This window comes from Varanus komodoensis, unplaced genomic scaffold (genome assembly GCF_004798865.1).
Source record: "Varanus komodoensis strain SLA01 unplaced genomic scaffold, ASM479886v1 scaffold15, whole genome shotgun sequence".
Classification (NCBI taxonomy): Eukaryota; Metazoa; Chordata; class Lepidosauria; order Squamata; family Varanidae; genus Varanus; species Varanus komodoensis.
The window spans coordinates 13,389,620-13,404,289 of record NW_025335440.1 but is presented as its reverse complement, the minus strand read 5'-3'; the positions used below and the strand labels follow the sequence as shown (position 1 = coordinate 13,404,289).

The following is a 14,670-nucleotide window of genomic DNA, read 5'->3' as shown; positions in this document are numbered from 1 at the left end:
AATTTGGTGACACTATTCTATGACTTACCTTGCTTTGTATTTTTTGTCATTATTTAGGCTCGATGTCATACCTAATATCATTCAAAAACTTAACTGAACATGTCCATTAAAATTGTCAGACAAACTCATCTTTTTTTGCAAGTTTCTGTACAAGAGTTTACAAAATGGATGTAATAATACAAAGCAGAAAGACATAGCTTATTTTCCTCACTTACAAAATCAAATATATTGGGCTTCTTTTCCGTTTCCAAACTGTGAGTTTATATGATATATAATTAAATCAAGGTATGCAAACACATATTAGATCTGCGAAAATTCTAAGTTCAACGAGGCATTATGAACATTAGTACAGTATTCAACACAATCAAAACATTATCAGTTACTCTCATCACTAGAAATGCCCATAATGTTCATGCTCATAAGTGAAATGTGTTGTAAAAATCAGGCAAAATGGGTGGGATAGAGGCTATTGTAGACTTGTAGAATGAATAAGCATTCCTTAATTAGCCCATCAGGTTAAGTGCAAGCATTAATGGGCCTTTCCTAAAGTCTAGCATGACATCTTTCTCCAAACATGGCCAAGAAGAAAGTTCCATTAGCAATATTAATACAAGCTTAGTTGATCATTTTCATTCAATTAACTTCTTTCAATTAAATAGATAGCTTGACAAAAGCAGTGATAAAAGACCTGAAGGGACGGTTGATGACTCGAACTGAACATTAGTGAGCGAGAGGTCGTCGGCATTAAACGGACTGTAAATCTAGCATTCAATTTGGAAAATGCATTTCTTCTGCTTCCACTCCTTTAATGAGTAATTTTAGCTGACTATATGTGTTTGCTGCAGAAATTTCATGGCAAGTCAAGCACTTTCTTGCGCAGCAGTTATGTTCTTGATCCTCACCCTACCTCTACAGAGTCCCTCAACCTTGGGATACAGGAAAAAATCTGAGTAGGATACTAGTGGTTATTTTAAAAATGTTTAAAGACCACATACAAAGACCACATCCCTGAACCATCTTAGCTGCAAGGAGTTCACCGCAAAACTGTGCCAAATAGACAAATAGTTTTTTAGGACCATAGGCAGCACTGGTAGAAACTATGGACTAGCTTCTTAGGTTCTCAGCTGGGCCCTGGAATATGCAGTTATCATTTCTACCCATTTTTTTCTCTTCGTAAACAATTAAAATGGCTTACAAAACAGCACATAAGAATATATGAAGTATGTACCACAAGATCCCCCAAGGACCAACTGGGGTCAATACAGGCTGAAACCTCTTAGACATCTAGACTGTTTAGAGAGAAAGATATTAAACTTCCAGTCAGTGAATACTAGCTAGATTTAGACTCAAGTAATGCAAACCTAGTCTAATCTGAGCAGAAAAGTTATGCATTTCTCTCAGGTTAGGTTTGTGTCAATAGCAAAAAGAAATCAAGGAATTTATCAACCTTGTGGACTCACACAGTAACAGAATAGTTTACAGTTTTAAAATAAGTGGTCCAGCCAACATAATTTATTTTCATAAAGCACACCTGCCTCTTTTTTGATATATTGTTTATTACTACATGAAAGCACAGTAATAAAATATTTCAGTATGTACCAACAGTCATCCATACGACAATGACTAAAGATGACAGAATCATAGAGTTGGCAGGGCCACTTAGGCCAGTGAGTCCAACTCCGTTTCGTGCAGGAATCCAGTTCAAGTCAGCCATGACAGATGGTGGTACTTCCAGCAATGAAGAATCCATCACCTCCCCAGGCAGCTGGTTCCACTCTCTGACTGCTATGACCAATAGGAAATTTTTCCTAATAGTCAACCAAAATCTGCCTTACTACCTCCCAAGTCCTTCCTTCTATGCTGTGGATGATAGTGAATAGATTGCAGTCGTCTTCTGTATGATTGCCCTAGGACAATCATACCACAAGGACAGAAACTACTTATTTAAATAAGCAGTAGTTTCCAGGAATCATGACACACTGACCATGCATCAAAAAATTGCTGTTGAATCCGATCCAAATGTAGCACCCATTTTTCACCCATTGATAAATTCTCCCTTCTGGATTTAAGATTTACAATAAAAGGAAATATTTAATGATATAATCACATTCTCCTCAATACTAGCCTATAACAACATTTGAAACTGTCAAAAACTAGAGAGAAAAATATAGTTGTAAAAGTTGTTTTATTGCTATATAGTAAAAGTATAAGCATTAAAAAAGTGTAAAAATTTAAGAATTTAAAGTTGACTTTTTAATCTTTGTCATCAATTCAGGAATTTAATTTTAGATTTACCATCACCCGAGTGTCTCCTTGTTTAAAGAGCCTGAAAAAGCCGGGGGATAAGATGGAGGAGGAGATGTAAGCTGCCTTGAGCCCTTTGTAGGAAAAGGGCAGGATATCAATCCAAAAATAAATAGACAGACAGACAGACAGATAGATCAATAAGGAATTTCTGCCATTTCTTTTGGTCTACCGTTGAACTTAACAGCATATATACCTTAAAGAGCTGAATCCACCGTTTCTGTTCAGTTTGGATACACTGTTGCATTTCTGTATTTGTGGTAACACCAACACTTCTAAATGCTGCAATGTATTCTTCACGAACCTCTGGCTTCGTTTCTGGATATGCCAACTTAATAATTCCTAAGCAAGCATCTCGAAGGCAACGTGATAATATTACCAGTTCTTCTAATGTAAAAGGCATCATTGATGATTGTCTTTGACCTACAACTAAATAAAATTCAGTCATTATTAGCACCATGTTCTTGTTCTCTTGGTCCCAAAATATAACACAAAACAAGAAAAGTGTTAATTTTCATTTACCCTAGGGAAGTTGGTTAGAATGGCATGTCTTTGTTTACAATATAGCTGAAAATTTAGCTGTTTTTTTGGTAAAACACACTGTAATTCCATTTACAGTGAACTACAAGTGGCATGAATAGGTCTTCAGTTAGTCATGACTGACTTAATTTGGGATACAGACCTATTGATTGCATGCTCATAACCTCTGCCCAACTCACAGACTTACAAACACACAGTGCAGAGCAGGAGCAGTAAAAGTTGTTTTATTTCATTTTTATACCACCCAGTAGCCAAGGGGATCTCTGCACCTCCTGCCTTGCATTTTAGCTAGGCTAAACTCAAGAGTTTATTTTATCAAACTCTATCAAACTTTGAGCTTATTATTTAAAAATAATAGTTTATTTTATCTTTTCATCTTTGTGTCCCCCAGAATGCCCCTTTTACCCTCTGCAAGGTTGATTTCTGAAACTCGATGTAGCAGCTAACACAGTTCTACACCAATCATGGAGGTCGTGGTGGGGAGACAGAAAATCGATGCAGAGCTGGTCACCAGCCTCAGATCTGGGAATCCAAATTACCACAGGCCCCTTGACGATGTCTAGGGACCATAGCTACACTCTCTTATTCATCTACATTTTACCAGACACAGAATTACACTTAAATTTAAAGTTACATATGCCTATTCTAAGCAGCAACTAAGTAAAATAAAATCTTCCCTGCTGCATATTATCTGTAACATTTTAACTCAGTTTAGTGACTTGTTTAAAACAAGCCCGCACAACTTATATATGACTTTAGATGTTCTTAAATATTAAGCGGTATGTACATGTTATTAATAAATAACTTCTCCTGTAATATGTTAAGCACAAACTACTTGCCATGTGTGGTAGTGCCATACTCTTCCTTTACTTACTGCTTGCTTGGGTTTGCCAAAACGGTCTTGGACCATGTTGGCAGCTCCAATGTACTTTTGGGCCCAGCACTGCTCCTCAGGCAAGAGTGGGCTGCTGTGGTCAGGAGTGTCTTTGCCCAACTTCAGCTCGGGTGCCCGTTGGACCCCTTCCTACAGAGAAGGATCTATCCATGGTGATCCATGGCTTCCCCTCTCACTGGCACTAAAAGAAATACACTCTACAAGAGGGAAGAAATCTACAGCTAGTGCAAGACGCAATGGCCTGCTGTCTAGCAAGCACTTATGGACCATGAATCATCAAGCTGCCCTGGCTTCCTATTCACCTCAAAGCCCAACTCAAGGGCTTCCTATTCACCTCAAAGCCCAACTCAAGGGCTTCCTATTCACCTCAAAGCCCAACTCAAGGTGTTGGCTATGACCTAAATGGCTTGGGGCTGGGATACCTAAAGGACTACCATCACCTATATCAATCTGCCTGTAATCTGAGAGCTTTATCAAAGGCCCTGTTGCCTGTTCCAGCTTCAAGAGAGGCTAGATTAATGGTTACACACAGCAGAAGTTTTTCTGTAGCAGCACCTCAGCTGCTGAACTCCCCTCCAAGAGAGATCAGGCTGGCTCCATTGCTACTCGGTTTTAGATAGGCAGCAAAACTTTTAATTGGCTTTTAAATTGCATTAGCTGTTTTATAAAGCCTGCTTTGCTTTCTGGTTTTCTCTATGTCAGGGGTGGCCAGACTTGCTCAATGGAAGAGCAACATACAGTAAATGTCGGATGTTTGGGAGCTGCAAGCAGGTGCACACAGGTGGCAGCAGCTGGTGAGTAGCAAGTGAGTGCCAAAAGGAACCTGTAGTTGAGAGCAGCAAGCTGCAACATACTCAAAGAACTGCATATAGCTCCCAAGCCTTGGTTTGGCCACCTCTGCTCTGTATTTACCTCACTTGGAGGGGCCTTGTGGACAGAAACAAAATATACAAATACTTTAAATACATTTTAGAAAGATGACTGTCCAGAGGGCAATATTAGACTTAATCACAAATTAGTTAAGTCTGATTTAAATCATTACAGAAAATTCAGTATAACTTTGCTCTGTTTTCAGAAGATGTTTAAAATGGAAAAGATAAAAAAACCCACAGACAAATTAACAGGAGAGTATCCAATTTAACAGTTACTTTTTTAACTGCACATTTATAGTAGAAAGGATTATGTTGCTAGCACACTCAAAAACATTTAGCAATTCTATCTGAGGATTGTAATCCTCAGGCCGATAATAAATGTTACCAGCCAACCCATCCTATTCCCTGTGCATACAAAGACTGGTTTTAATACTAACAGGAGTTCTGAGAGAAGAGTGTTCAAGACAAAACTTACAGATGATGATGTTCTTACCTTCTATACTAGGATCACCAAAGAATTCATTATCATGTATAGAAATAAGTGAATGACTAAACAAAGAGCTAAAAAGGTAAAAGAGAGGGATGATCCGACTAGAGTCTTCTAAAGACATAGGTGAGCCACGTGATATCACCTGAAGGAGGGGCACCATTGACCTGAGCAGACAAAATGAAGGATACTTTAGATACATGACTGGAAAGCAAAAAGACTGGTTTGAGAGTAAATGTTTTCTGATGCCCCACTAAGAAACAAGTTATGAAACAATTATTTTTTGAAAAGGAAGAACATTTTCATAATATATAAAAGGCAACCTACCAAGTAAGATTTATGAGCCATTTACTTTGCAGCACTGATTCCAGTAAAATATAACCATATATTTCTTTACACTGTATTCTCACAACAAGTAGTGTACCGTTGCATATAGTGGGGACTTTAGACATTTTCAGCAAGATACATATATTAGTCAGGTGCAACAAAAACCAGAAGTCTTACAAGTCTTAAAGACTGATTAATTTGATCTTGTGTGGACTGCGTCCTTGAATGCCTCATGTCAGAATAAATTTCTCTTTTCAAGTTGCCAAAAGCCATTTAGTAAGTATTTTCTATCATACTTATTTGAACAAAAATTTTAATACTAAGCCAGACATTAAAAATAGCCCTAGAGAAGATATTTTACAGAAACTCATTCTAAGGCATCTTAACTAGCATGCTCTAAGCAGAAAAATGAGGTGTACAGTGGGGATATGCAGCAATGGAAAACTTTGGAACTAGCAACTGAGTATCTCCAGTGTAATTTGTGTCTTTAATAGCTACTGTCTTTAAAAGATGGGGAAATAGGTACAAATTTCAGAATTCTGAAGGAGACAGGTTCAATTCTGAGGTCAAGACCTCAGTCACGCATATTGCAAGCACTCTAGGATGCACAAATACTATCTTTCATTCATTCGCACCAGACCATGGTTGGTTTAATTCACAGGCTCTTATTATGTTACATACCCAGTAATCATTCGTGTTGTCATTGAGGAGATTAAATACCAAAGATGCCTCAGGAACCTGGCATTAAAAGCTAAGCTATACAGAAGCCTAGAAGAGAAAAAGCAAGATTATTGAATTACATCACTTGAGTCATATAAAATATCTTGTTAATTTTTCTTTTAATATTCATCCCAAAGTAACATTCATAATTAACTACTCTTTTCAGTATTAGTCAACTCATTTTATAATATAGCAAGCCTGATGTCTTTTAAAGTAAAGTCTGTAGTACCCCATTTATTACACTAAAAGTAATTATAGATGACCTGCTTAGTTAACCTGTTCTTCGCTGTGTCACCAATCATTAAGAGAGCTCTTCCACAATATATTGTAGTTATTCAAATGTATAATCCTACAGTTAGTGTAACAAAGCATAAAGCTATTAAGAAAAAAGTGCATTTAAATAAGATTTCATGGGAAGACTATATAATACATGTAGATGTCTTGTAACTTTTCAAAATTATTAATTGTTGATCTATAAATCCCCCCTCATTCCCATTTTCTAGCACAAGAGTGTCGAACCTCAGGCCAAGTCTAGGCCTCTCCATGTTCTCCAGATGACCATGCCATGCCCCCTTCCCCTCAGCTACTGATGGGTGGTTTCCTGGCTTTTCTGAAATGTATTTCTCATTCTAAAAGGCTGAAATGCATCTCCTTAAGGCTTTGCTATCTACAATAACAGTTTTAAACTACAATAGGCTGGTGTGTGCGCAATTTTAGCCGCCTCTTTTTGCACCCTCACCTCTTTGTGTCTTCAGGCATCTCCAGAATTAATGAAATTCTGCAGTCCTATCTAGCAATACTACATGTATAACTTTTTGGTCTACTCATACATATGGGCTCTATGCCTGCACAAAGCCTTGTTTGAGATGAGGAATTTTGGCAGGAGCGCTTCCCCAACTGTTCCGTGTTTATGTTGGTAGCAGGTTCCTGCTTATTCCTTCAGTTCCACAGTGACCAAAGTTGGCTTCCATGAGGAGGTTTGTGAGCTGGATATCAAATGTCAAGCCCCTTCCCAAGATTATAAGGTTTTCACTAGTGCGAGTGATACCTGAGCCCTACCTAAGGGTAGGTAAGCACATGGGAGTCGAGGACCACGCCCTTATACTGCAGAGCTCACAGTGGCTGCAAAGCTCCAGGTTGGAAAGAAAAGATAATGTAACGGAGAAGGCTGAAATCCGTCATCCTTTTGTTATGTTTACATGCAGCTAGTCATGTGGAACCAGCTGCCTAGAGAGGTGGTGGGCTCTCCCACACCGGAGACATTCAAAAGGAACCTGGACAGCCATCTGTGTGGGATGGTGTAACATGGTGTCCTACGACAGCAATGGGCTGGACTCGACGGCCTTCATGGCCCCTTCCAAATCTTCTATTCTATGATCTAAATAAATGTATACTTGTATGTAAAGGTGACCACAGAAGATGGCTATGCAACTTCATAAATAACTGAGGGACAGTGCAAAGGCCAAATGGAAGGACCTGAAATTGGGAAGCATCAGTAAGAGTAAATCCTATGGCCCATTCAGACTAGTGAGCATCCTTCCCTATCTACTAGTGACAAGTGTTATTTCTAGGAACAACCTTGAAGAGATTTTATTATGACAGAATTGGGTGGGGATGAGCAAAAAGGAGATCAGCATCCTTCTCTTGTACTCCGGTCTCATGTTCTCCAGGAAGTCAAAGCCATTGACAATAGCATCTTTTAGGAAATGTTGTTAAAAAACTTGGTAGAAAAGGGATTGTAACTGGAGTTGCCATCTTTGCAGAGCTGACATCAAAAACTGTGTCTTTCAATTTTTGTATTACTTCCAAGCCTGTCCCCAGAAAATGAGCCATTCTCAATATCTCTTACGAAAAGATTAAGGCAGGATCACTCCCACTGATGACACCATCCAGTGATGATATTGATGGCACTGGGGAAGAGGACGTTACAGAGTCAGAGTGATAGTCTTTGCTGCTGAATGTGGAAAAACGGTACAGTTAGGGGTGTCCCTTGAAGAAATTGCTATAAAGTCTGAAGCAGAATGGGAACTATGAGACCTGCTGATCTGCAAGCAGGCAGATGATATCTGTTTGGATGGATGGGACTACTAGCAATCCAAGACACAAACTCAAGGGGGAGTCTATAGTGGAGACAAAAAGATGTCATTCACAGGCAGTGTCCCCAAGAAATCCAAGGACTGTACTTGATATCAATGGGGTTTCAAAAGTGGTTGTAATCGTAAGAGCCTTGATAATGGTATTTAATGGGCCTGCCATACCAACAGTGAGAAAATCATGTTGATATCAACCATATAGATTGGCATTCCCATTTTGAAAAGGGAGTGATCCTGGTATTCATAACAGCTCAGCATATCTGACATTCAGAGTTTCCCTTGGAGACCAAGAAGTAGGATGATGTGGCAAGACATGCTCAGCCAATTCCAGAAGTGGTGATGGACACTGAATTTTCCCCTTGAAAACAAATAGGTACCAACTCACATGTTGGTACTTGTATATCAGAATGGTATCAGTGATCATATGTCCAGAGGAGGAGACAGCATGGATAATCTTGGTGGTGGATAAGGCACCTGAGTTGGGTGCTTCTTCTTTTTAATCTGAGTCAGAACTATGGAGTTTTGCTTTCTGTGCCAACTCAGGTGCAGAGCCCATATGTGTGATGCACAGAGATAAGGAGATTTCTAAGGATATTATCGTTAGGAAAGTGAGTCAAAAGCTTACATGTTACACACCCAAGCATGTTGAACTGTCTTGTCTATCTCCTGAAAAAAAGAAAGAAGTCCACTTCCGAAGTTTCCAATAATTTCCTACTATTTCCAATAGTAATTCTACTATTACCAGTTCCAAAAGGAAAACTTTTGAAATTCCTGGTAAAAATCTATTATTTTTCCTAATTTCAACCACAGCTTTAGAAAAAATGCATGACATTAAGTTTTCTAATTATGTACTTTCCAATTTGCATGTGTTACCAATTCATCTTATGACTTTCCCTATGTTCCTTAAATATGACTGTTTGCATGCAGTCATAAAATACATATCTATCAACATGTACTACCCTGATTTGCTCAATAACTCCCCCAAATTGGAAAATCAATCCTTTACATAATGGCATATTTGCAGCTAATAATTTCTTAGTTGTGTCACTTATGCTTTACATTTAGCGATGAAGTAAAACATGCACATTTCCTTTGGAATGCCCTACTCCGTGCAAGCCATGCCCTTGCCAAGACAACATTAAAGTGACAAAGACTTTTTATTTTCTCTAGATTACAGCACTGTTTGTTTTTACTGCTATTTTATTACAGGTTGTTGATTAGCTCTGTTTTAGCATTTTGATTCAATTGCTGAGTTTTTAAAATACCTGTTGTTTTTAAATGTTATTAGCCACCTCAGGAGATATCATAAGATTAAGAACCCTGTAGCTCTGTCCCTTTATACAGAAAGCCGTTTTATGAGAATCCTGCAGATTCTCTAAGCAGGCATCTAATTGTTAACAAACAGTACATGATTTATGTGTATTTGGCAGAATGGTATTTTGGGTACCCTTGGCTTTCCTTTGAAAAAAAAAAGTGTCAAATTCTTTCTGGTGCAATGGGAGAGATTAAATGACCCATTAAGCTTTATTTAGCTGAAGCATGGCTATAAGCTAATTAGTTAAGCGCAGCATTTTCAGTCTAGGTCATAAATTGAGCCCAGTTTCCCACTGAGACCATTTAACTTAATGAAGAGAATACAATACAATGAGACAAGCTCATACAGTTGGATAAAGGTCACTAGGGCAGGGCAGCATATTTTGACACTTCCTTTAAACTGGAAGGTGTCACAGGTAGAAGGTAACAGATGTGATGGCAATTACATGAGATTAAGTGAGCCATTCAGCTTCACTGGCATACAATTGTAAATGACTGTTGCTTTTCTGCTAATGCCCTTTGGGACTTCTACCCTCTACCAATAGGCAATACAAATTCTAAACGTTTTAATGCAGCAACATGGATATTTTACCAAACATTTTTTTTAATTGAGAAATATCATGTATTTTCTGAGATGCTATTTTTGAAATGAAAATATATACATGAAGTACAACTCCTCCTTGCCAATATTCCAGAGTTTAATCTGCCTTTTGTGAGAATATTAGAAATTGCCTTGTAGCAGAGAAATAGCATATGTATTAGCATGAAGCAAGTACAGTGAAACTTAATTATTCAGAATATGTGCAAATCCCAAAACTCAGGTACCTAAGTAATGCAGTTGTCTCCTTGAAAAATAGGGGCCGATGCAACGCAATGCTGACTCACAGGTAGGTGTAGAACTGGTAATGGTCCCCACTGACACTGACAGGCTTCAGGTTCCTTGGGAAATTAAAACTGGGGGGGAGGGGGTCTCACTGAGAAGAAGATGGTGTAGTCGCTACTCCGCTTCACAAGCAATGATCTACTCACTGCTTTGCTTTCACTTAACAGCTATCAAATGAAAGCAAAGTTAACTTATCTGAAGTTTGGCTTTGTCAATATTCCTGACTTCACAACAGAATCTTTCCAGCAGGTTGACCAAACAAAGCCTTGTGTTTCATGCAGTTGGACTGGCACTGCTGCACAAATCTGAACTATTGACAAAAAGTCAAAACCAAAACATACCAAAATATTTGTGCACATTTCTGGCCATTTATTTATTAAAGGAAGGTGACAAATCAGTAAATGATAAAAACCTGACACAAAATTTAAATGAATAGTGTGATGTAATCTAACTTACTCCAATATATACTGGTAGAGACGCTATAATCCTATAATCACTTGCACTGAAAGTTTTTTCCCTCTAGTTAAGAGTCTATGGGCTCTAAATTTCAACTTAATATTGCATTTTTAAATACAGAACATGGATAGTGTACTGAAATGAACCTATGTTAATATTCCTTTAACTGTATGCCCTAAAATCAAGTAACTTTGAAAAATATTGAAACAGGATCTCATGGAATATTCAAAAGGAAAAGTTCTCAGTACCAAGCTATGATCCCCCATTTTTCCTAGCAAGAGAAGCCATGACACTTCAACCAAGCTCAAATCCACACTGAATCTGCGCCTTCCCATCTATTTGCTACATCTGTATCTTGCTTTTCTTCAGGAACAGCAAACAATTAAAATTTGCATACAGCAGGTATCAAACCTGAGTTGCAGAATGCTGCAACATAGTTACCAAGTTCTGGAAAGGCACTCAGAAAGGAGTTTTCAAAACAGATGACTATGGAATAAACTGTGTTTTAAAGGAAGCTGCCATTTGTTTTTAAACAAATTTTAAACTGTTAATTCTTTTGCCTATAATCCAACCTATTATTCTAGATAAAATAAGTGAGTATTTTCATTGCTCACAAAAGCTATAAAAGGCATATGGCTATACTTCTTACTAATTTCATTTCTTCTTGAGTTGTAGTCTATTCTGGGGATAAAATTAATTAGAACTGCCTGCCTTCCAGTTTTTTTAATGTCTGCTTATTGCCTCTAGATGGAGAAAAACTTGGACTAGACTGAAATTCATATTTCTACAAGATCAGAATGTAAGTATAATATGGATTACTGCTTTTAGTACATTTAATTAGAAACAGTAATTTGAAGTTAAAAATTAAACTTTGTTTGAAGTGTTAAATGTACATTCTTTAGCTACCATTTATTATCCCAGAAATTGCTGTTTATTTCAAATAAGATACACACTTTACATCAAAGTGTTGAATATTGCAGAATTTTCCCATTACTTTTATTTGCTGCACAGAAAGTCAGTTATAACAGATACACATTTTCTGTTTGCCAAGCTGCACCTGCCCAATTTCCTTGCTTTGTCATTTTAACAAGAGAAAACAGGCCAGTAGGTCCCTTGGTTAAAGATGAGCCCTAGCTCTCAAAAGGTTGCTAGCTTAAAACACAAACACACTTACATAACCTGTAAGCAAACCCAAATAAATTCACACAAAGACCAGCAGAATTTTAAGCACAGCTTTCTGGAGGAAATAGAGGCTGTACTCCTACAATTAAAGTTACAGAAACATCACTAATTAAGCATCTTTCCTACACAGTTCACCAATAAACTGTAAGGCCTGAGCAATGGTGCATTTAAATCCCGTAATTGCTATCTAAAGCAATAGACTAGTTACAATAAAAGCAGGCATACCAATTCAGCTTCTGCTATGATCTCCCGATCTCACATCCTGCTCAAATGCAATTAGTTGACAAAGAACTAATTCCCCTAATCAAGTGATCACAGTTTCACTGACATCTTACTTCCTTGAACAGCTATAAACATCAACAGGCTAAAGAAACAGCATCAATTAGTTTTCTCTACCATTGTTTACAAAGCAGTTTGAATTAATTGTCTTTTATGGCACTCCAAAAATACCAGGAATATCTATGGCATGCTCAGTAACTTGGTATTATTCACTCTGCAATTCACCATTCTGGATGTGTTTCAAACCATAAGGATGTAGCTGTACCATTTACATTTTAAGACCTTTGAACACAACTCTAATACCAGTATACTCTTGAATTTTTCAGTATTTTAAGAAGGCTCACACATTGAGCACTACAGTTTGTTTAATGAACATCTCTAGCATTCAGCTGGCCTTGTAAGGATGAGGATCACAACATTTTATTTTCCCCCCTAAAATAACCAACTGAATCCCCAGGGCTATAAAATCGCTCCCAATGGGGCCTTTGAGGCTGCTGTCTAAGCAGTCTAATGCCCACTTGGGCTCACAGAACTAGCTTTATCATTAGCTGGATACTGGCTTTTATCTAAGGAAACAAGTGTAACCAGCATGTTTTAGGAAGCTTGTAGTGGCACATCTTCATTCCTGATGTGACCATTCCAAGACAAGCAAGAAAAGCCTTGATATAAGTGCTGCATACCTGCTTTATTATGTGAGAACCTAGCACACATAACACAAGAACAATGCAATGAATGCAGGTTCACATAGAAAAAACCTGCAACCCCCAGCATGTCCCAGCTGGATGTGCCTTTTTTCCTCCGTAAGTTTTGCAAGATTAAATCTTTAGTGGGACACATTCAATGCCACGCACGTATTACACTGTTCTTCATGCAGCATGGAAAGGTGTTCTTCTGCATAATAATAAAGGCAACACATGTTCACAACGACTTAATTGCTGGAATGAGCAACCCCCCGCTCTGACTTTATGGTTAAAAAGTACTATATAATTGATTAAACAAATAACTTTCACTCAAGTCCCAGAAAGAGACAGGATTACATAGAGGGGTTACTACTGCTGTTACAGGTATTCAAAGACAACTCTACTCTTGGATTTCAAACATCTATTAAGGACATCACCATTGCCTTGTTTTCAGGGTTCTTACAGCAAGAATATGGTAAATATATAAATAAATACATTAAAATGTTCTTTTGGAATAACAAAATCCCCCCCCATTTTATCAAAGTCTCAAAGCCAAAGAAAACTGTCCTACATTCTTGTTCATGAGGCTGCATCCTTAGGATTTCTCACAATAAATTGTTGTCCCAAGACTTACAGATTGAGTTCCAACAAGGACAGATCTTTTATACTTGCCTGACTTTGGGCACCATCATCCGGTGCTGCACCATCAGTGTGTGGCAGATAGAAGCCATCAGTGTGAAGACTTCTTCACTAGCAGAATCTCTCCAGACCATATTTAGTAGAGTATTTGTCTGTTGTTTTGTATCTAGCTTTGAAAGACACTCTTCAGTTATATATTGGACTGATATTCTTCCATCTCCCTGTCAAACAAAAGGAAAAGTACATTTCAATGAAGCAGATGTTTACAATATTGATGTAGTTTCTCCACTTCCCCAAAGAATGTGCTTCAATATGCAAAACACATTTTGCAGTATCAAATATTTTCTTCTACCAACAGCAGCATACCAGCCCTACTTTTTAAATGTTGTTAGATGTAGACTGATATGCTTCCAAATCCAACATTACTCATGCAGGGCAGAAACTTCTACTGTGCTGAACCCACCTTATGTACCCAGTATACCATAGTACCAAAAAGAAGGATGAGAGACCAAACCAGCTAAAGACAGGAGACCAAACCAGCCAGAAATGCAATCTGGCTGAGCAATTTTCCCATGAAGGTGTAAAACAAAACAAAACAAAACATAAAGATTAGCCCCTTCATGTAAATGACTTCCAGACTAGGCCACTGTACTAACTCAGAAACACAGAAGGCTACCAGGTGGACGAGCCTTATAATATTTATAACTATTTTCCAGATTACAGCAAGGTATTCCATATTACAACAATAATCTGATTCTCTCTGCCATGCTCCCCAGTGTTTTTCAAATTAATTTAAGTAGCCTTCAAACAAGCATTACAACTTTATTTTATGTGCATGCAAGTACACATGGTCAACAAATGCATTTAAGTGCCAATTTAGCCAAACACAGAGGTGAGATCATGGCTCTGCACATTTATACCTGGATACATAATGAAAACATTATATGATCAAACTAAAGACTGAAAATCTCAAGTAATTCATCCTATATCATAGCTCTT

The 14,670-nt window shown here is 37.9% G+C and overlaps 1 protein-coding gene across 1 annotated transcript in view; it reads right to left on the bottom strand.

The window, feature by feature from the left end:
- The window catches only part of UBE3C (ubiquitin protein ligase E3C), a 68,308-nt gene that overhangs the window by 31,254 nt on the left and 22,384 nt on the right, over window positions 1–14,670 (bottom strand). Inside the window, exons 11-14 of the mRNA XM_044424591.1 lie at window positions 13,705–13,892; window positions 6,107–6,193; window positions 5,105–5,265; window positions 2,501–2,733 (exon numbers count right to left, since the gene is read on the bottom strand). Of these exons, the coding sequence (XP_044280526.1) occupies window positions 2,501–2,733; window positions 5,105–5,265; window positions 6,107–6,193; window positions 13,705–13,892 (669 nt within the window). The remainder of the gene's footprint in view (window positions 1–2,500; window positions 2,734–5,104; window positions 5,266–6,106; window positions 6,194–13,704; window positions 13,893–14,670) is intronic.